The sequence below is a fragment of the Myotis myotis genome, unplaced genomic scaffold, assembly GCF_014108235.1.
Source record: "Myotis myotis isolate mMyoMyo1 unplaced genomic scaffold, mMyoMyo1.p scaffold_m19_p_2, whole genome shotgun sequence".
Taxonomy (NCBI): Eukaryota; Metazoa; Chordata; class Mammalia; order Chiroptera; family Vespertilionidae; genus Myotis; species Myotis myotis.
Window position 1 is genome coordinate 47,419,927 of NW_023416324.1, and position 21,420 is coordinate 47,441,346.

The window sequence follows — 21,420 nt, forward strand, 5'->3', positions numbered from 1 at the left end:
TGCAAATTTTAAAGATTTATGCTAAGATTATTATTATTTTTTAAGGATTGGGTCTTAACAGAAGAATCCCTAAATGAGGTTGCTATCTTGCTCTTTAAAAAAAAAAGCATCTTGATAGTTTCCACTTTCTTTTTCATGAGTGTTCAGTAACTGTTTTCTCCCAGCTGCTGCATAAATGCATTTTTAGACATATTTTATGTCTACCTTTTAATCATGCTTCACTTTTTCAGTAAATCCCTTATCACAACACACTAACGGTGCTGTATAAGTGATTTCTCTCTCCCATCTGAAGCAGCTTGTCCGGGGTCATTTTTCATTACATTTTGTAGCAGGTTGCAGTGCCCCAGAAAATGATTTTTAAGTTTATACCTCAGCTATTTTCTTGGTTATCTTCCATTAGATTTTTACAGTTCAACTTCCTTAAATGTTTCATTTCATTTTCTCACTCATACATATACATAACAGGTCTTACAGAATCTGCATAAATTTGCAATAAGGACCAATTTAACAGTTTAGCTTATGAGTAATTTTTTCTAAAAGTCATCATTAGCAAGTGAAATTATATAACCATTCATGAATAATTATTGGTCTAAATATCCAACTGCAAAGAGTGAGAGAGAGAGAGAACTAAAATCAAACAATTGCTATTAGGTCCCCCATTTCTTCTACCCCATTATAATCAGCTATTTCAAAATTAAGAATATATTACATTTGGACTTTCTTGAAATTTAAAATCTTGAGACAGTTATCAAATACAATGTGTATTTCATGTTAAAACGAAATATATTTTTATTGATTTCAGAGAGAGAAAGGGAGAAGGAGAGACAGATAGAAAAACCAATGATGAGAGCAAATTGATAGATAGGCTGCCTCCTGCACACCCCACACTGGGGATCAAGCCCACAACCCACAACAAGGCATGTCAACAACTGAGTCACACCGGCTAGGCTGTACTTAATTTTTAATGTTAAATAACATGTATTTAATTATTGATGGCCATGTTTTACCTAAAATACCCTATTCCTCTTTGTTTTCCCAGGCTCTGGAAGAGTGCCTGAAATATAATAGGTACTCCATGAATTTCTGCTACATTGAATAATTGTTTTGAAAGCACATTGTATCATTTCATTATTGTTATTCATCCATTTTAGGTTAAGGAATTTGACACCAATTTTACATATGTGCAACAGTCAACATTCTATTTGGAGCCAAATACCAAATATGTATTTCAAGTGAGATGTCGAGAAACAGGTAAAAGCTACTGGCAGTCCTGGAGTTCACCCTTTTTTCATAAAACACCTGAAACAGGTGAGTGTATCTATATATTTAATCTCTTAAGCTTTTCTTTTGACCTCTATCTCTCTTCTAATTATACACATTTTTTTTTTTCTTCTTGATGTCTATCAAAGTTGACAAAAGGATTCTAGGGCAGGTGGTAATACTTTCATTGTCATTTTGCTTTGATTTTTGTGGAGGCTGACTACAATTTATGCAATGGTTCTCGAACATTCCTGGGCCTAAAAACCAATGCACACCACCTGGTGTGCATGTTCACCATCCCTCTTTCACAGGTCTCAGGTAGCGGGAGTGGGGGGGATGCTCAAGCGTCAGCATTGCTTACAAACATCCTGGGTGATTCTGAGGCAGATAATAACCTCAGGCCTTGTTTTGAAAAAAGACATTACTCAGAGCTACATTCAATTCTTTAGGTCAGTCTGTTAAAATATATTCTTCAAAAACAGACACAAATCAAATCATATCAATAAGTACTGATTATCTACTATATGCAAAACAATCCAAAAGAGTTAAAGCACTTAACTATGAAATTATTTAATTCTATTCTTAATAAAATTTAGCTAAGCTGTTGTTTATATTTAGCTATTTCTCTGCTCTTAATATTACTAGTTTAATATTCTAGGAATTTACATGTCATTTAATAAAATCTTAGCCAAATAGATTTCAATTGTAAGCATACAATAAAATGACCCTATTGTAATTATCATAATATTTGATAATTGCCCCATTATCCTAAAGATGTCTCTTTAGTATAGGTAGGTTATACACTAGATTTATTTTTTTCTTTTCAGAACAGAAAAACTTAATTAGAATCACACTATTGTTAATATCATCTTTATTATAATATAGCATCTTGTAATTGTGTTTTATGTTTTCAAACATAACATTCATTATAAATATTGGTGACCAACCAGCACGTAGAGAAAGCCAAGACCCAAAGACTGGTTTAAAGTTCTTTTGGCGCCCCCTAAAGCCCAAATTTTAGAAACACATTTTAAAAAATCATACAAAATTTTTTGAATGACAGTTGACATACATTACTAGATTAGTTTCAGGTGGACACTTCAGTGATTAGACATTACACAACTTACTGAGTGATCATCTGATAAATCTCACACCCATCTGACACCATACATAGTTACTAGAATTTTATTGACTATATTCCCTATGCTGTACTTTATATCCCCATGATTATTCTGTAACAACTAATTTGTACTTTTTACTACCTTCACCTTTTTTTCCCATCCCCTCGACACTCCCTCCCATCTGGCAACTATCAAAATGTTCTCTGTATCTATGAATCTGTTTCTGTTCTGCTTGTTCATTTATTTTGTTTTTTTAGATTCAATTGCTGGTAGATATGTATTTATTGCAATTTTATTGTTCATAATTTTGATCTTTCTTTCCTTCTTCTTAAAGAGACCCTTTAACATTTCATATAACAACTGGTTTGGTGGTGATGAACACCTTTAACTTTTTCTTATCTGGGAAGCTCTTTATCTGCCCCTCATTCTAAATGATACCTTTACTGAATAGAGTAATCTCTGTTGTAAGGTCCTTGTTCTTTATCACTTTGAACATTTCTTGCCACTCTCTTTTGGCCTGCAAAGTTTGTTGAGAAATCAGACGGCAGTCTTTATGGGAGCTCCTTTGTAGGTAACTAACTGCTTTTCTCCTACTGCTTTTAAGATTCTCTCTTTGTCTTTAATCTTTTGCATTTTAACTATGTTGTGCCTTAGTATGGGCCTTTATGGGTCATCTTATTTGGGACTCTCTACACTTGCTGGACTTGTATTTCCTTCACCAAGTTAGGAAAGTTTTCTGTTATTATTTTTTCAAATAGGTTTTCAATTTCTTGCTCTCTTTGTTTTCCTTCCAGTACCCCATGATGTGAATGTTGGTACACTTGAAGTTGTCCAGAAGCTCTTGACACTATCTTCATTTTTTTGGATTCTTTTTTCTTTTTGCTGTTCTGATTGGGTGTTTTTTTGCTTCCTTATATTCCAAGTCACTGATTTGATTCTCAGCTTCCTCTACTCTACCACTGATTCTCTATAAATAATTCTTCATTTCAGTTAATGTACCCTTCATCTATGAAGTTCTCACTAAGTTCATTGAGCATCCTCATAACCAGTGTTTTGAATTCTGCATCTAGACTATGGCTTGTCTCCATTTCGTTTATTTCTTTTTCTGGAGGTTTGTTCTGTCCTTTCATCTGGAACATGTTTCTTTGTCTCCTCATTTTGGCTGCTTCCCTCTTTGTTTCTATGTGTTAGGTAGAGCTGCTAGCCCTTCCTGTCTTGGAAGAGTGGCCTAATGTAATCAATGTTCTGTAGGGTTCAGTGGCACAGCCTCCCCTATCACCCAAGCTGGCATTTGAGATGTGCCCTACTCCCTGTGTGAGTTGTGTATACCCTCCTATTGTAGTTGAGCTTTGATTGCTTTTGGCATGTCAATGGGAGGACTTTACCCCCAGGCCAATCAGCTGCAAGGACTGGCTTCAACCTCTGACTCCTGTGGAGGATCAGCTGTGTAGGGACCACCCCACAGAGCATTTTCAGTGGGGGTCTGGTGCCCCTTGCATGTGTCACTTGTAGAGGTGGTTGGGTGGTGTTTCATGTGGTCTCAAGCTGTCTATTGGGTGTGTGGCTCTGGAGATGCCCAGGAGGTACAGGCCAAGGTCATCCACCATCTGAGTTCTGTCCGGGGCACTGGCATGGGCTACAAAGTGATTTGCAGATATCTACTACTTGTGCTGGGTTTGGAGGTGCCCAGGGCAGTTCAGACTGTGGAGCAAGGACAGCTGCTACTAGGGCTGCATCTGGAGCCACACAGGGAGAGTATAGGGCGTGGCGAGGCCAGATGCTGCTTGTTTGAGAGATTTTGGAAAAACCTCAAGTATGAGCCAAGCAAGACGGGAAATTCATATGGAAAAAGTGGAAACAGTGTGGGTGGACCTGCAAGTTGGGTGGGGTGGGATCTCAGGGCATCACCAGGGCAGGGCAAACAGTGGGAGCCAAGTTGATGGAGTCTCAGATATGAAGCCCACCTGCTGGTTCAGTTGGGGAGAGGCTTATCAAAGGAGCAATGGCCTCTGCCAACTGTCTGAGAGAAAGCTCCCCTCTCACCTCCAGCTCCCACCTTGATGTCAGGCAATTCAGTCCCTTCCCATATGACTTTGGTGCCTTTGAAGCTGCTGCCCTGGTGTTGGAACTCAGAGGGAGTGAGTCTGAGTAAGTCTGTGTGCAAATCCTTTAAGAGGAACTGCCTAGGACTCTAGGAGCTTCCATCTCCCTCAGCCTCAATTTCCACTAGTTTTTACAGCCAGAAGTTGTGGGGACTTCTCTTCCAGGCATTGGAACTCTGGTGTGGGGCTGGGACCCCTTGCTCCTTAGGGGACACCCTTACAGCTGAGATATCCCTTCCAATTTTTATCCGACACATGTGGGTGTGGGACCAGCCCATTCTGCATATCCACCCTTCCTACCAGTCTTGGTGTAGCTTCTTCTTTAATTTCCTAGTTGTAGGACTTCCATTAAGCCAGATTTCAGACAGTTCTGAATGATGGTTGTTCGGTAGTTTAGTTGTAATTTTGATGTAGAAACACTTTATTAAGGGAATCATTTGCAATGCCAAGTCTCTTTTTTAAAAGTTAGTTTTTAATAGAAAATATTCTGCCTTAAGTTGATATTGTTAAAAATTCTTAGGACTTTAAATGCCATTTATAAGAGTCATAATTTAATTGGTAACCAAATTATTTTTAAATGAAATGTTAAATTGTCTAACAAGATTATTCAAATTGATAAGTAACATATACTTAGCACTTACAAAGTACTACTATGCATAATCTTGTTTGATTTTTACATAAGCCATATTTGGCAATGCAATTGGCACCATTTTACAAGTGAAAAAGTGAGGTATGATTTTCTAAATCACACATTGCTAGTGAGTAATAGCGCCTCAACTAGAACACACATTTTCTTACTAATAGCCCTCAGCAATCTCATCAATTTCTTTAACCAATTACATCAAAGTGGAGGAGCAGTTTACTAAAATATTCTACAAGTTAAGTACAGGACCACAAATTTGCTTCTTTAAAAGTAAAGGTTTTAAACCTTACATCGAAAGAATAGGAACATCATAGCTACCTTGCAACAAGCCTATATTTAAAATATAGTATTGGTTTCTATTGGTTTCTATTGGGGGAGGGAAGGAGGATCACTTGAGGCAAAAGTACATTAAAATTAAATATCCCTGAAAACTTGCATCTGTAAAAATTTAACATGTTAGTTAAGAGGAAACATAAACTTCTTTTGGTACAAATTCCTTTCTAAAATACATTAAATGAGAAACAGTGAAAAAGTGTGTTAGGGAAAGTGATAATATTAAATCTTTTTGAAAATGTATCTCTTTTTTTCTATTTGAAAAAGCAAAGCAAGTCTATTGTACTATATAACCTAAAAATCACTGTTGTTTACATTTTAGTGGATTTAACGTTAATTCTTTTCTTTGCACATATTTTTAAATGATAAAAACTATAGTGTGGATACTGTTCAAATACAGTTCTTATTTTTAAAAACTACTTAATGGCTGCACAGCATTCTAATTTATAGATGTATAATAATATATTTAATCATTTCCCTATTTTAACAATATGTAGATTATTGCATTTTTTCCCATTATCAATAAATTTCTTTGACTAGGCTTTGTATATAAACTCTCCTTTGGCCTTTAGGTCTTATTGGCTCAAGAGTTAAGCACATTTTAAGATGCTTGTTGCAAATTGTCAAATTGCTCATTAGTAAATCTTTAAAATCAGTTGCTTTTTAAAAGGTATTCATGAAAAGATACTCATTTAGTCACTCATGTTCATTTGGACCCTACCAGGCACCAGGCTCTTGCTAGATGCTTGCAGAACCTCAGTGAGCAGAGACAAAGATCCCTTAATTCTAGAGAAGACAGTCAATAAAAAAGCATAACAAACCCTCATCGGCCTGCGGACTCAAGGGTCCCAGGTTTGATTCTGGTCAAGGGCATGTACCTTGGTTGCAGGCATATCCCCAGTAGGGAGTGTGCAGGAGGCAGCTGATCGATGTTTCTCTCACATTGATGTTTCTAATTCTCTATCCCTCTCCCCTCCTCTCTGTAAAAATCCAATGATATATTTTTAAAAAAAGCATAACAAAACAGTAAAGTACATAGCACTATGAATAAAGATATAAATAAAAGCAGTAAGAAGGAAACCTCATAACTGAAGTTTCAATTATTTCACAATTGAAAAAAATAATTCTTATTACTTTAAGTTAACCAACTTGTTTGATAATGGGGCTTTTTGAGCAGCCAAACTTTCCCAGTAATTAAAAGTTTATTTATATATGAAGAAACACAGGCCAGGCAGTAATGCTCCCTCTATGCAGGAATTTCCTATTTTGTTTGCTAAAATTATGTGTGGATAGCTGAACTGATTAATCTCAAAACAATGTGTTTTCCCAGGCCTATAACTTCATAAGTGAAAGGTTTTAAGCCAGCCCTACTCATTGTTCTTGTGCACACCTTTGAAATACTAGAAGTAATACCCCTCAAAGGTGGCATGAACCCTAATGAGAGCACATAATCTTGTTAATTAACCTGTAATCCAATTCCCGCCTTGCTTTCTCCTCCTCCATGTACATTTCTTTATTCATTTTAAATGTATTTTTAAAAGCTGCAAAACTGTTATTCCCAGGAGCATTTGAGATCTTACTCCCTGGTATATGTTTAACTCAAATAAACTCTTATGAAAATTGTAAAAAACAAAAAAACAACAAACACACACAAGAACACACACACACACACACACACACACACACACAATGTGTTTTCAAAATTCTGCCCAGATGGCACTGCAGGGCAAACCATGAAGTATGTATGGCCCCTAACATTCCTCTCTATCACTTTCCCTCTGGATACTGCCTTTCCTTAACCTTTGAAAACCTGGTCTCCAAAAGAAATCAAACAAACTCATTTATTGCAAGGGTTAAATGATTTCTTATTCTCTTTTCCTTCCTCAGAGTATTTAGACTTTACTGGAAAACAAAGCCTTACAATAAAAAAGAAAAAACAAGAAATTAATCTCAGAATAGAATATCAGGCTTTAGCAAACACACAGAAGTTTCTCTGGGTTAGAAACTCATGTTTTTCTATGCTATTAATAGCAAAAGCTTAATTAAGTGACTGAATGCAGGATGACTTCAGGACAAGCTATAATAATAAAAGGGTAATATGTTAAATAGACAGGACAGCCCAATGACCTTCTGGACGTCCTTCCAAACGACCTTCCGGACGAGTCGGGGCTGTGAGGGTCGAGCCCCTTGCATGAATTTCATGCATCAGGCCTCTAGTAAATAATAATAGCTAACACTTATTAGATGCTTTCTATGTGTTGGCCACATATGATAAGCACTTTACATATGAATTGTCCTTTACTCATCACTACAGAAGTGTAATTATTATTCCAATTGTGCAGATGAAAACGATATGAGACACAGGGAGATTGCACAGTTTTGTCAACTGTTACAAAGCTGGTGAATGGTAGTCAGGGCCTAACTCAGGCTGTGGTGTTCTAGCACCTGCATGACAGCTTTGCTGTCTCCTTCCCAGGAGGTCTAGGGGGCCCTGTGTCAGCACCCCCTCAGCCACCGAACCAAATCCTCCTCCACACATTAGCTAATAATAAAACTATGCCAACAGCACTTCATTTCAAGTGTCATGTTTGTTATGAAAATTCATGAGAAAAGAGTGAACCATAACTTGATATCAATTATTTCCACTTGGGCATGAATACAAGGTGTGGAAGCAGCCTTGGGTTAAGGTGATGAGAATGAAACGGCAGGACTCCAGGAACCTTGGGATAGGGCAGCCTGAGATGAGGAAAAGTTGGCTTTGGCCAAGACAGGACCACCACAGGGCAATTCGTTCTTTTCCAGCTGGTCCTGATTCAATGAAGGGTCTAGAATGCAGTGCTTTCCAGAGTGGGGGTCTGTGGACCATCTGTATTAGAAATGCTTGGGAAATTAGCTCACAATCAGATTCCTCAGCCTCTAGCCAAGTGATATTTCTGCAGTAAAGTGTAAGAACCACTGCACCTAGAGGTTAGACACACCCTCTAAGAGGGACAAGTGCCTCGAACACGATGTTGGGTGTGGGCAGGATATGTAGACAGAACTGAGCAGAATTTAATAGTGCATTAAAAAGACTGTACACCACTATCAAGTGGGGCTTACCCCTGGCACGCAGGAATGGTTCAACATGCCAGCCGGCCTGGCTCAGCGGTTGAGTGTCTACCTATGAACCAGGAGGTCATGTGCGATTCCCAGTCAGGGCATATTCCTGGGTTGCAGCCTTGATCCCCAGTGTGAGGCGTGCAGGAGGCAGCCGATCAATGATTCTCTCTCATCATTGATATTTCTATCTCCTCCTTCCTCCCTGAAGCCGATAAAAATAAAAAATAAACAAAAAAGAATGGTTCATCATATGCAAATCAATAAATGTGATACACCACATTAACAAAATAAAGAATAAAATCATATGATTGTGTTAATAGATGCAGAAAAAGCTTTTGACAAAATTCAACATCCTTTCATGGTAAAAGCTCTCAACAAATTATGTATAGAAGGAATGTAGCTCAACATAATAAAGGTCATTTATGACAAACCCACAGCTAACATCATACTCAATAATAAAACATTAAAAGCTTTTCCTATACAATCAGGAACAAGACAAGGATGTCCATGCTCACCACTTCTATTAACACAGTATTAGAAGTCCAAATCAGGGCAATTAGGCAAGAAAAAGAAATTTTTTAAAATATGCAAATTGGGGGAAAAGTAAAACTGTCTCTTTTTAGCAGATGACATGATCTTATATACAGAAAACCCTAAAGTCTCCACCACACATTATTAGAACTAATAAACAAATTCAGTAGTTTCAAGATAAAAAATCAATATACCAAAAAAAAAAAAAAATCAGTTGCACTTCTATATACTAAGAAGGAACTATTGAAAAGAGAAATTAAGAAAAAATCTCATTTACAATACCACCAAAAACAACAATATACTTAAGATTAATTTAACCAAGAAGATGAAAGACATATCCATGAAAAACTACAAGACATTGATGAAATAAATTGAAAAAGACACAAATAAACATGATACTCCATGTTCCTGGACTGGAAGACTCTACATTAGCAGTGGTTTTGGAGGGGGCAGAAAAGGATTGGCTCTGAGAACCTCAGGCCATTATCGCTTGTACTATATCTGGTCACCTCTGCGCCCTCTTCCTCCTGCCCACTGTTTCCTGAGCCACTAACCACCCCAGCCCACTTCAGGAGCCCGGAATCCCCAGAAGCAGGGAGGCAAGACCACTGCTCTAGGGAACCATCGTATCCCACATTATCCCTCTGCCAGACCCTGCCCTGCCTCTGGATGTGAGGTTTCAGCTGAGGCTCTGAGAGCCAGTGAGGGCTGTTGAAGTTGGAGCTTCTAGACCACCCACCTGGAGAGCTGTAAAAATTCCTGCTGTCCCTACCAAAAGAGCCCCAGAGGGGAAAAGATAATTTGTCAGCGTAGAAAACCAACACTGAAAATGTGAAAGGCAATTCTCTAAATTCACTACCACTGCTGTAAAAAAGGTGAAAAGAGGACTTCCAGGCAGGAGTGTTTTCAGTGCCGTGCTGTAATACAGGCGCCTTTGTAAAGGAGAAAAGGTGCAGGCTCTGTAATCTCTTTAATGACAAGTCAGAGGCCCCAGGGAAGGGCAGTCACATTTCATAATGACTAATTAACTTGCTTGAATTGCTACTTGCAGTAGAAAAGTTTCCCAGAGAAATCATATTCTTCTTTTTAATTTTTTGACAGTTCTCCAAAGGAAGGCAAGTATGAGCAAGATATTAAACCACATTGTGTTTTGTTCCCACAAAACACTATTGGTCATTGCATTACCAGTGACTCCATAAAGATTCTCATTAAATTTTCAGGACTTTTAGGGACTAAAAGAAAAAAAGCAAACAAATGTTATATCAATGCAGTTAAATATAGGTGATATTAAATATAATGAAAATAGGGGGTATTGGCACATAGAATGTAGTTTTCTTATATTTTTGTTGATTTCAGAGAGGAAGGTAGAGGGAGAAATAAAAACATCATTGATCAGTTGTCTCCTGCACGCCCCCTACTGGGGAATGAGCCACTACCTGGGCAGGTGCCCTGACTGGGAATTGAACCGTGACCTCCTGGTTCAAAGGACAACCATTGAACCACACTGGCTGGGCAGAAGGTACTTTTCAAAAATTCTGCTGTTTGTAATTAGAGATTTCTGATTAATTCATATTGAGATGGATTATAAATTTGTAGATTCGTATTTACTAAACTGGGTTAAACAGATACACAATGTTCCTTAACATACTAATCATTTTAGACTCTTCATCTGCATTTATTTCTTCTTCTTCTAATAAACCACCAGAGTTCTACAGAATTAAAAAAATAAATTAAAAAAAACCCTAAAAAATGCTTCACAATCTCTCTGAAGTTTGCAACCCACTGATAGAGGCTAAAAATTATGCTTTTCCATGAGGAAGTAATAATCTCCTGTATTAGTTTCCTGTTGCTGGTGTAACAAGTTATCACAAATGTAGTAGCTTAGAACAATTCAAATTTATTATTTTACAGTTCGGGAGGTGAGAAATCCAAAATCAGAAGCATCAGGCTGAAAACAAAGTATCAGCAGGGCTGTGTTACTTCTGGAGGCTTTAAGAGAGACCAGTTTCATTGCCTTTTCCAGTTCTAGAGCCTGCTTGGATTTCTTGGCTTGTGGCCCCATCTTAAAGCCAGAAGCATAGCATCTCCCAATCTCTTTCTCTGACTCTCCTGCCTTCTTTTTATAAAGACCTTGTGATTTCATTGGACCCACCCATAATTTCCCCATCTCAAGTTCCTTTTGCAATAAAAGGTAATCTATTCAAAGGTTCTGGGGATTAGGACATGGATATCTTTGGGGGATCATTATTTGTCCAGCTATGTCTTCTCACCTATCCACACACTATCTACTATTGCAATTTCTTACTATTCATTGCGGAGATGCAAGCAAAAGAAATCAAATCTGGTTCTCTTAAGTAGAAAGAGAATTATTAGGAAGATAGAAATTAGGAGAAAGGCTGGCAAAATGGTCACAAGCAAGATCCAAGGGACATTAGAGCCAGAACCACAGCCAAAATGTTGACCTCAGAAGAACTGCCTGCCCTGTGCCCTGGAGACCCCTCTGGTGCTGCTGTCACCAGACCTTGGATATAGCTGCTGCATGCTTATTGGATTCCTAGTGATTTCCTGGAGCTGTGTGTCCTGTGCAAGTTGGGGGAGGTGGGCATCTGATGAGCCAAGCTTAGGTCATCTACTTAATGCTCGACTGAGGCGCGACTGGAAAGCCCTACCTGCCTCTTACTTATTTTAGAGAAATATGTCCACAAAGAAGTATGTCCCAGTGCTGGGCAACTACAAAAATGGCAAATGTTCACTAGACTCTTCAGACTCAAGAAGTAGGTACATGCTGTGCTTGAGAGCAAGGCTGCACTTTTGAAGAATCTTAAATCACTGAGTAAAACTTGGAAGTTGCTTATTCCTACATATAAAGTTTTGCTACACTCTGACATCAGACCTTCACCTCTATGTGGTCTTCACTTAAGAAAATTTCCTGGGTGGCTGTTGCTTTTAACCTTTCCCTCTGCTTACTCTTTCTCTTTAACAATACGAGTGCCATACATATATCCATTGCCTTCTTCACCCTCTATGTACCAAGTACTTACAAGCTAGGAATATAGGCATGAAGATAATCTCTGGAATATGTCTAGGCACACCCTTTTATCCTTAATATGCAAGGATGATACTGTAACCCATGAAATGATTCATTGTTTGACTTGTTTTTCAAGGTGTGGTAATGAGTTTGTTCTGACATATCCTTTTCTCTGCCTTGAGCATCTGGTGCCTGTTTGGTATGTCTGGCCATTGCCTTTTGCTTTGCCAATGACCTGAACTAGAGTCAAATCTCTACACATGGCCCAATAATGTTGAATTCCAACCATGGGGCTAAAATTGGCCAGGGGAGATAACACTTAAATGCTGTGAAGCAGCTGAGCTTATTAGGAGAAGGAGATTAGAAAGAAACTAAAAAGGGATGTTTATGTTTTAAGAAAAGAAGGGTTGAAAAAAATTCCAATGATTTGAAAAACATACCCTTTGTCTCTTTTTATATGACTCCTTTTTTCTTGAATACTGATATCTAGAACCTTCTGAGAGAAAGGTCTAGAAAGGTCCTTGTGTCAGCTCTGGTCAAAGACTTTATGATGCAGACCTTGGTTAGTGCTGACAGCAAGATTGGCAAGGGAAAAAGTAAATAAAGGAACCTTATAAATGTCCATAACCTTTGGTCCAGCAATTCCACTTACAGAAATCTAGTCTCAGGAAATAAACAGAGATATGGAAAGAAGATTTGTGTACAATGATATTTATCCAAAAGCTAATTATAATAGTAAGGATTATATTACTATCCTGTCTAATAAAAGAGAAACATGGTAATTAGCCATACCTCCGCTACCATTCCCATTGGCTAATCAGGGCGATATGCAAATTAACTGCCAGCCAAGATGGCGTCCGGCAGCCAGGCAGTTTGAAGCGAACATGAGACTTGCTTGCTTCAGTGACGGAGGAAGCCAACGTACCCCGCCTGCCGCTGCCGGCCTCTGAGCTTGCATTTTGAAACATTGTTACAAATATAGAAGCTAAACAAAACCCCAGAAACCTGCTTTCAGCCACCCGGGACCTCAGAGCTGGAGTTGAAACAGTGTTTCGGTTATAGAACCCAAACAAACCAGATACCTGCTTTCAGCAGCCGAGGCCTCAGAGCTGGAGCCAAGCCTCAGAGCTAAAGCTGGCCCAGAATAAAAAAAGAAGAAGAAAAGGAGCGGTTGGGAGCTTCAGTCACCCGCCAGCCTGAAAACAGCCCTCAGCCCCTCACCCAGACTGGCCAGGCACCCCAGTGGGGACCCCCACCCTGAAGGGGGTGTGACCAACTGCAAACAGCCATCAGCCCCTCACCCAGGCTGGCCAGGCACCCAAGCGGGACCCCCACCCTGATCCAGGACACCCTTCAGGGCAAACCAGCCAGCCCCCACCCATGCACCAGGCCTCTATCCTATATAGTAAAAGGGTAATATGCCTCCCAGCACCGGGATCAGCGGAGCCGAGAGGCCTCCCAGCACCAGGATCAGCGTGACAGGAGGCAGCGCACAAACCCCCTGATCGCCCTGTGGCTCTGTGTGTGACAGGGGTTGGGGACACAACCTCCCTATCTGCCCTGCTCTGTTCGTGACAGGGGAAGGCGCCCCAACCCCCTGATCAGCCCTGCTCTGTGCCTGATAGGGGGGAGCTCCCCAACCCCCTGATCGCCCTGCGGCTCTGTGTGTGACAGGGTGCGGCGCTCTAACCCCCTGATCGGCCCTGCTCTGTGTGTGACAGGGTGCGGCACCCCCCCACCCCCCCACGGGCCCTGCTCTGTGTGTGACGGGTTAAAGCCATAACCTCCCCATTGGCCCTGCCCTGAGTGTGACAGTGGCGGCGCCCCAACCCCCTGATCGGCCCTGCTCTGTGGGTGATAGAGGGTGGTGCCCCAACTGCCCCCCATGGGCCCTGCTCTGTGTGTGACGGGGTAGAGCCATAACCTTCCCATCAGCCCTGCTCTGTGTGTGACAGGGGGCGGTGCCCCAACTCCCCTATTGGCCCTACTCTGTGAGTGACAGGGGGGAGCTCCCCAACCCCCTGATCGACCCTGCTCTGTGCGTGACAGGGGGTGGCGCCGCAACCTCCCCATAGATCAGCCGTGGGCAAACTATGGCCCGCGGGCCGGATCTGGCCCGTTTGAAATGAATAAAACTAAAAAAAAAAAAAAAGACCGTACCCTTTTATGTAATGATGTTTACTTTGAATTTATATTAGTTCACACAAACACTCCATCCATGCTTTTGTTCTGGCCCTCCGGTCTAGTTTAAGAACCCATTGTGGCCCTCGAGTCAAAAAGTTTGCCCACCCCTGCCATAGACCCTGCCTTGAGTGTGACAGGGGGCGGTGCCCCAACCCCCCAATGGGCCCTACCCTGAGCGTGACTGCGGGTGGCATTGCAACCTCCCCGTCCGCCCTGCTCTGTGCATGACAGGGGGCGGCGCCCCAACTCCCCAATTGGCCCTGCTCTGAGCCCGACCAGGGGCTGCACCTAGGGATTGGGCCTGCCCTCTGCCACCCAGGAGCAGGCCTAAGCCAGCAGGTCGTTATCTCCCAAGGGGTCCCAGACTGCGAGAGGGCACAGGCCGGCCTGAGGGACCCCCCTCGCCCCCCAGTGCACAAATTTTTGTGCACCAGGCCTCTAATAATATAATAATAAGGATTTGGAATGCAATCTAAAAGTTCAATAATAGCAGTAGCAAACACTTACTAATCTTTTAATTTGCATAAGGCATGGTGCCAAGTGAATTATATGAACTATCTCATCAAATCTCACAAGTGAAGTACTATTATTATCCAATTTTATAAATGAAGAAACTGAGTCACAGAGAGGTTAAGCAACTTGCCCAGAGCCATGCAACTCCAAGTAGTGGGTCCAGACTTGAAGTGAGTTTTGTCTGAATTCAAAGCTGGTGCCTGACACCATCACCATTCCTCAATAGGGGAATGACTAAACAAATACAGTAGCAACATGATGAAATATTACATTGTCATTACTAGGATGGTTTTGAACAATTTTTAATAAAATGAGGAAATGTTCATGATATAATATTTAATGAAAAAGAAAAACAGTAAAGACTACTAGGGTACAGATATACATAAAGGATTGTTAACAAATATAAAAATAATTGTTTCCTGTTTGGGAACAAATATAAAACAGTATTTTCTTTTCTATACTCATACTTTTCAAGCAGCCTACAAGTAGTATGCATTGTTTTTACCATAAAGGAAAATAGTTGGTTTTCAGAAAAAAATAACTCTTGGCTGGAATGTTCTATGAATCAGTGCTAAATGCGTTAGCCCAACCATAGCCCATTGTGGTGGGGTTCAGAGCCCTAATGGCCAGCCCCCGGAGGAGCAGTGGCTAAGTCTCAGCATGGGAGAGGCTGCTCTCAGGGCTGGCTGAGCCTTCCCATCCTGGGCCATCCTGCGGCAGAAGTGAGGTGATGAACAAATGCGGCCAGTGACCAGCAACACTGTCAGAACTGGATGAAAATTTTCACTCTGCAACTTCTGCCTATGTGACTGTGGGCAAGTCATTTACCCTTTTTTACACCTTTGTTTCCTCATCCATAAAGTAAGGACAATAGCACTATGCACCTGACTAAGTTGCTGTTGAGGATGAAATGAGAGGAGGTAGGTAAAGTGTAGTACATCGCTTAAAAGGAATAACAAAGCACCCTTTGCCCCTTGGGGGACAGGGTAGAGGGAAGGGCTGAGCAGATTGATTTGACATCATCCATAAGAAACAGATGGAATACATTATTGCTAAAACCAAATCCCTTTCAGCAGATTTTATTAAATTATGCTGGTATTTGGTGAGCCAAAATAAATATAGTTATGTTTCTAGTTTTGGCCAAGTATAAGAAACTACACAGTTTGGTTTTTTGAACACACTGTCTTCTATAAGATTAACTCTAGTATCCAATGTCAGTGCACATAAGTTATATAAAATTTTTTTATCAAAGTAGAGATAGCCCTAGCTGGTTTGGCTCAGTGGAAAGAGCATCGGCTTGCGGATTGAAGGGTCCCGGGTTCTATTCCGGTCAAGGGCATGTACCTTGGTTGTGGGCACATCCCCAGTAGGGGGTGTGCAGGAGGCAGTGATTGATGTTTCTCTCTCATCAATATTTCTAACTCTCTATTCCTCTCCTTTTCTCTCTGTAAAAATCAATAAAATATTTATTTTTAAAAAGTAGAGATAATTTGGGTTTTCTGAGTATACTCAAGTATGTACTGTGAGAGTAATAGGCATAATTTAATATTCCGTTGCAGGGACAGAATTGTCTCATTATGACATGGCAGACATTAAATAAATAATAAAAATACCACAAGGCTTTTCTGGAACATTAGGCAATACACTGATGATTACAGCTGATATAAATAGTTTTTCAGTCATAAAAGCTTTGTGTGTACACCACTCTGTGTTTGTAAATGTGTTTGTATGTTAAAATACTTGAAAATACTATAAATTACTAATAGCAAGTAGGTTATGGGGATGGGATTAGAGATGGTTCTTTTTCTCTCCTTTTTATTTTCTCTGTTCAAATTATTTTCTCTTATTATAGTTACTGCTTTTATAATGAAAAATGATTAAGTATTATTTAAGAAATGACCTAACCACTGGGTGGCGGTATGCCATGAAGAATATAGTCCATATGGCTTCATTGCAGTCCTACACTAAAAAAATTTGCCATTGGCTTGATTTCTTCTACAACATTCTTGTTTATAACTTGCTTTACTTCAGCTATTCAATTCTTTGTGAAATTGCTCTCTGATAATTAAGCCTCTTTTTAAAATGACTTTAATTTAATCTAATTTAAATGAATGAACCTGGTAGATTTGAAACTATGATGACAAAGGACCCAAGAGGAAGACTGTGTTTATTCTCTATTAGGGCTAATAAAGACCTCATCAGATATGAAAATTATTGTTATATGAGGCAAATCATAGGCTTAGAACCATTTTCAGGAACCACCTATACTTATACAAAATAATTACATTAACCTGTGTTAAAAGCCAACAGCAATATATATTCTTAAATATCAACGCTAATTTTAAAATAATGAAAATGAAAAGAAATCCAGCAACATATGCTATAAACCCTTGGTTTTGGCATACTAAAAATTGTATCACATAATAAAGTTATATTTCTCTTTAAAATTTCAAATTAATGCCGATGCAGACTCCTGCATGGGCTCCGCGAGAATGAACAGAAGCTTATAAAATACTAATTTAGATGAATAAACCTGGCTGTTGGGCATGGGGCAGAACCTTGCTCCCTCACAGTTTGGTGGAACCACATACCTGGAAACAAAAGACTTAATGAAGCATTGTGAAGCCGAAGGGAATTTCTGATTTGTCACAATTCACAGTGAAACATTCCCCTCTTGCTGTGGAGAAGCCAGAATAAAAACACGGGAAAGATCTTTGGCTTTTCTAATGTTTTCATCTTCTAAAGTGTCCTACCCATTGTTCTTAGAAAACTGCTCTTCAATGGAGCTTGTGCTGGCACCCAGGTCAGCCCTTTTCGAACATTTCCAAAGACCCATAGGAACCTTTGTATTGGAACTCTATGATATTTTTTCCTCAAAGAGAGTTGTCTGGGCCACGTAGCTTGTTTTATTCAAGTGTGTGATGTCTCGGTGGCAGCTAAGGACACCACAGTTGTGATTCCCCCTGGCTCCTAAGTACTTTTTTTTAAAAGAAGAATTTGAACTCTGAAATCAGAATGCATAATGGGGCTTAAGGCACGCCTGGGGATCCAGGGCTTAGAACCATTTTTACCATTCTCTTCTGCCAGCTGGGAGAATCATGTCCTTAAAGTCACCTCTGGCAGCTTTTAATTATCAGGAGGGAAGAGATGGGAAAGGAAGCTCCAGTAATCTTGAATTTAGACTTGAAAGTGAGTTCGAAGCCAAGGTTGCTCACCCCACCCTGGTCCGAAGCTTTCATTAGTAGTGTCCTGACAACCTTTATGACCAGCTGGGGCTGGCCAAGATCCTTGCCAGTGGAAAGGAGCAGGGGGAGGTCATTAGTGGCATTCCTCCCCTGTGCTACAACCTCAGAGTGTCTGCTAATCAAAACTGGGCTTCCTCTACGGTGGCTAGAGGCTGTTCACTAACAGCATCTCACAGATTGTGCAAAGGCAAAAGTGACACATGTTGGAGGCTCACAAGGAAGCCTGAATTTTATTGCATCGTCTATTGGAAGGAATAAAGTAGAGACCAGTTACTGTACATTTTTTTCTGGCTCAGTGAAAGAAAGAAAGCTCCTTGGTATTTGCTGCCTAGAAGCCTCATCAAATTAGCAGACACACCTTGAAGTGTTATAAACCCTAAGTAGTTTCTATTGTTGTTGTTTTTTTTCTCCTTTGGGATTTACCCAATTAAATGACAACAAGAAGAAAAGACACAGTTGAAGGCCTTTGAGTTTATTCCATCGTTTAAGTCTATTAAAGTTACTGACTTACTTTCATCATCTCCAAACGAGTAAAGAAACTCTTAGGAAATTGGGTAAGATATAAAAGCTGATGCTATTTTCTTTTTCTTTAAGTTCCCCTGGTCACACCGAAATCATTCCAACATGACACTTGGAATTCTGGGCTTCGAGTTGCTTCTATCTTTAAAGGACACCTCACTTCTGGTAAGAAAATGCAATGTGTGTTTTTATAGTGGTTTTTAACGAATCATTTATTTGAATTCTCCCTACTGAAAAATTGTGTCAGGCATACCTTTCTTGATAAGAAGATTGCCTATATGCTTTCTATAGGAAAATAATCAACAAAGATCTCCTTAAAATTGAATTTAAGGAGTGGTGGATGTAGGTGGATTTTACCAGATTTTGCTCCGTGTTGAATATGTTTTCATTTTAATTGGTGCTAGGGCTCAAGACCCCAAAATGTTTTTCTAAAACATTTCCATTATTTCAGTGTCTACCATGTAGTAGAAGTTATATATACATCATCTTTTTTAATCTTCAAAATACCTGGTGAGATAAGTGTTACATATGTATTTTTTTGGTTGGGAACACTAAAGTTCAGGGAGGTTGAGGAACTTGTGCCATTTCACATTAGGTGACAGACTAAAATTCAAACCCTATTTTTCAAATTCTGAAGTCTTTCATACAATCAAGATCTTATTTTATTTGTTAGTATGACTCAAGATTTTCCATTGATGAGCATAGCTAAATATTTTAGGCATAAAAAGATATTAGATCAGGTTGTAGGCTGTGCAATGGGCAAATATAACTCTAAATAGAAATTTCAAATTGAAAAACTGTAGGCATGACTATTTCACTACTGACCATGGATAGACCATTTTTCTCCTTGCATAGAAATCTAACAGGAATAGCATAAGAATTTTTGCAGGTTATATTAACAATTTTTTGGACTTTTGTTTATTTATTTAACAAATACTTATTAAGCAACTACTATATGCCAGGCACCGTTCTGGGTGCTGGGGAATCAGCAGTGAAAAAAGTGAACAAAACCCCTGTCTTTTGTTGTTGTTGTTGATCCTCACCTGAGGCTTTTTCCCCACTGATTTCCAGAGAAAGTGGAATAGAGTAGTGGGACAGAGGGAGGGAGAAGGGGGGAAAGAGGGAAAGAGAGAGAGAGAGAGAGAGAGAGAGAGAGAGAGAGAGAGAGAGAGAGAGAGAGAGAGAGAGATCACTGTGAGAGATACATCGACTGGTTGCCTCCCTCAGGCACCCAACTGGGGCTGGGGATTGAACCTACAACCCTGCCTTTGACTGGGAATTGAACTTGTGACCCTTGGGTCCACAGGCTGACACTCTAACAACTAAGCAACACTAACACTCTAACAACTGAGCAACACTGGCCAGGCTGAAAGCCCCCTGTCTTCATGGAGTTTCTATTCTAGATAGATGGGGCGGGGAGGGGGGGGAGAGGAAGGGAGGGTGGTGAGGAAAACAACAAACAAAACAAGAAGAATAAAGTCAGGCGGCGGTATGTGATATAAAGAAACATGAAGCAAGGTATGAGTACTCTGAACTTGTACATGTGAATCAATTACAAGGCAAGTGCTTAGGTTCAGTATAGATCCCTAATTACAGATGCCTACACAGACCTGCACCGTGATATCTCTGTGGGAATTGTGGAGGCTAGGAGCTCATGGCAGCTCTACTAGACAGGTATTATTACCTCTACAGAAGAGGACACTTGAGCTTCAGCAAGTTTATAATGATGCCCTGGGGTTAGAGAGCTGATAAGTGGCAGAGTCCATTTCAAACCCAGGCATCTCCGGTCACTCTGCTTTATCCTGGTCCCCTTTGCCCATCTGATGTTAATGTGGGGTTCTCTATCCTCCTCCAGGCACTAATGCCCAAGGGTATGTGGCAGTCAGTATCTTCCATTAGTTGCATGAAATCTTCAGCAATTGTGTTTTAGTCCCAGGAAAACACTAATTTCATATTCCACTGGAACTCTGGAGTAATCTAAGCCCCTGACATCCAACTGGCTTTAGGAGAGGAGCTGCAAGTGTATGGTAGGTGCGGCAGGGAAATAACTAGAGAAGGGCCAACACGGTGTCTGCCGCGTGATAAGTATCTGATACACATTTGCCAAAGGGAGAGGAAGAGGGATGAATGGAGGTTAATACCCAGCACGGCTCAGAACAAACTCCAGTGTGATAAGTCATTTCTCAATTACAGTCTATATTTAAAAATAGAAAATAGGGAGAAGGTGTGATGATCTTGGGAGGTAATACATGTTGGATATATTTTACTAATTATTTAAAGATTTCAGGGGTTAATTCAACTTCAAAATGTGAGGAAAGCTAGCATTGTTTTTAAAATAAAATGGGAGTGCAAGATGTATAACAATTTAAATTTTTTTCTTATTACATATATTGTTCTGCTAGTAAGTAGAGTGAGCGCTCTTTCTCAGCAGGAAAAAAAATTCATGAACAATCAATTTTGAAGAATGGTGACAAGTTGTATACAACTTCTGTCTCATACAAAAGGTTAAAAACCGCACACAACAAAACCTCGGTTATAATTATGGCCAGCTTTAGACTCTGCTACAAGCAATTGAGAATTCTCACTTGTGTCAGAACCCCATTTGGCTCATCACTAAACCTTTTTATATAAAATATGCACGCACAAGCTCAGAAGAATGTCTAATGCTGACCACATTTGCTAGAGTTGCACTTCCAGAAGCCCGCTGACATCAGATATATGCAACCCAGTGTTTTCAAACAAAAAGTATCATCATGCAGTTTGCCAGGGCAGTCACCTTAGAGTGAGAGGTAAAGATTAATTTTGTTTCCCCCTTTCCCTTTTCCTTTGAGATCAATGACCT

The 21,420-nt window shown here is 40.0% G+C and overlaps 1 protein-coding gene across 1 annotated transcript in view; it reads left to right on the forward strand.

The window, feature by feature from the left end:
• The window catches only part of IL23R (interleukin 23 receptor), a 69,649-nt gene that overhangs the window by 38,001 nt on the left and 10,228 nt on the right, over positions 1-21,420 (forward strand). Inside the window, exons 7-8 of the mRNA XM_036351805.1 lie at positions 1,152-1,308; positions 18,654-18,743. Coding sequence (XP_036207698.1) covers positions 1,152-1,308; positions 18,654-18,743 — 247 coding nt within the window. The remainder of the gene's footprint in view (positions 1-1,151; positions 1,309-18,653; positions 18,744-21,420) is intronic.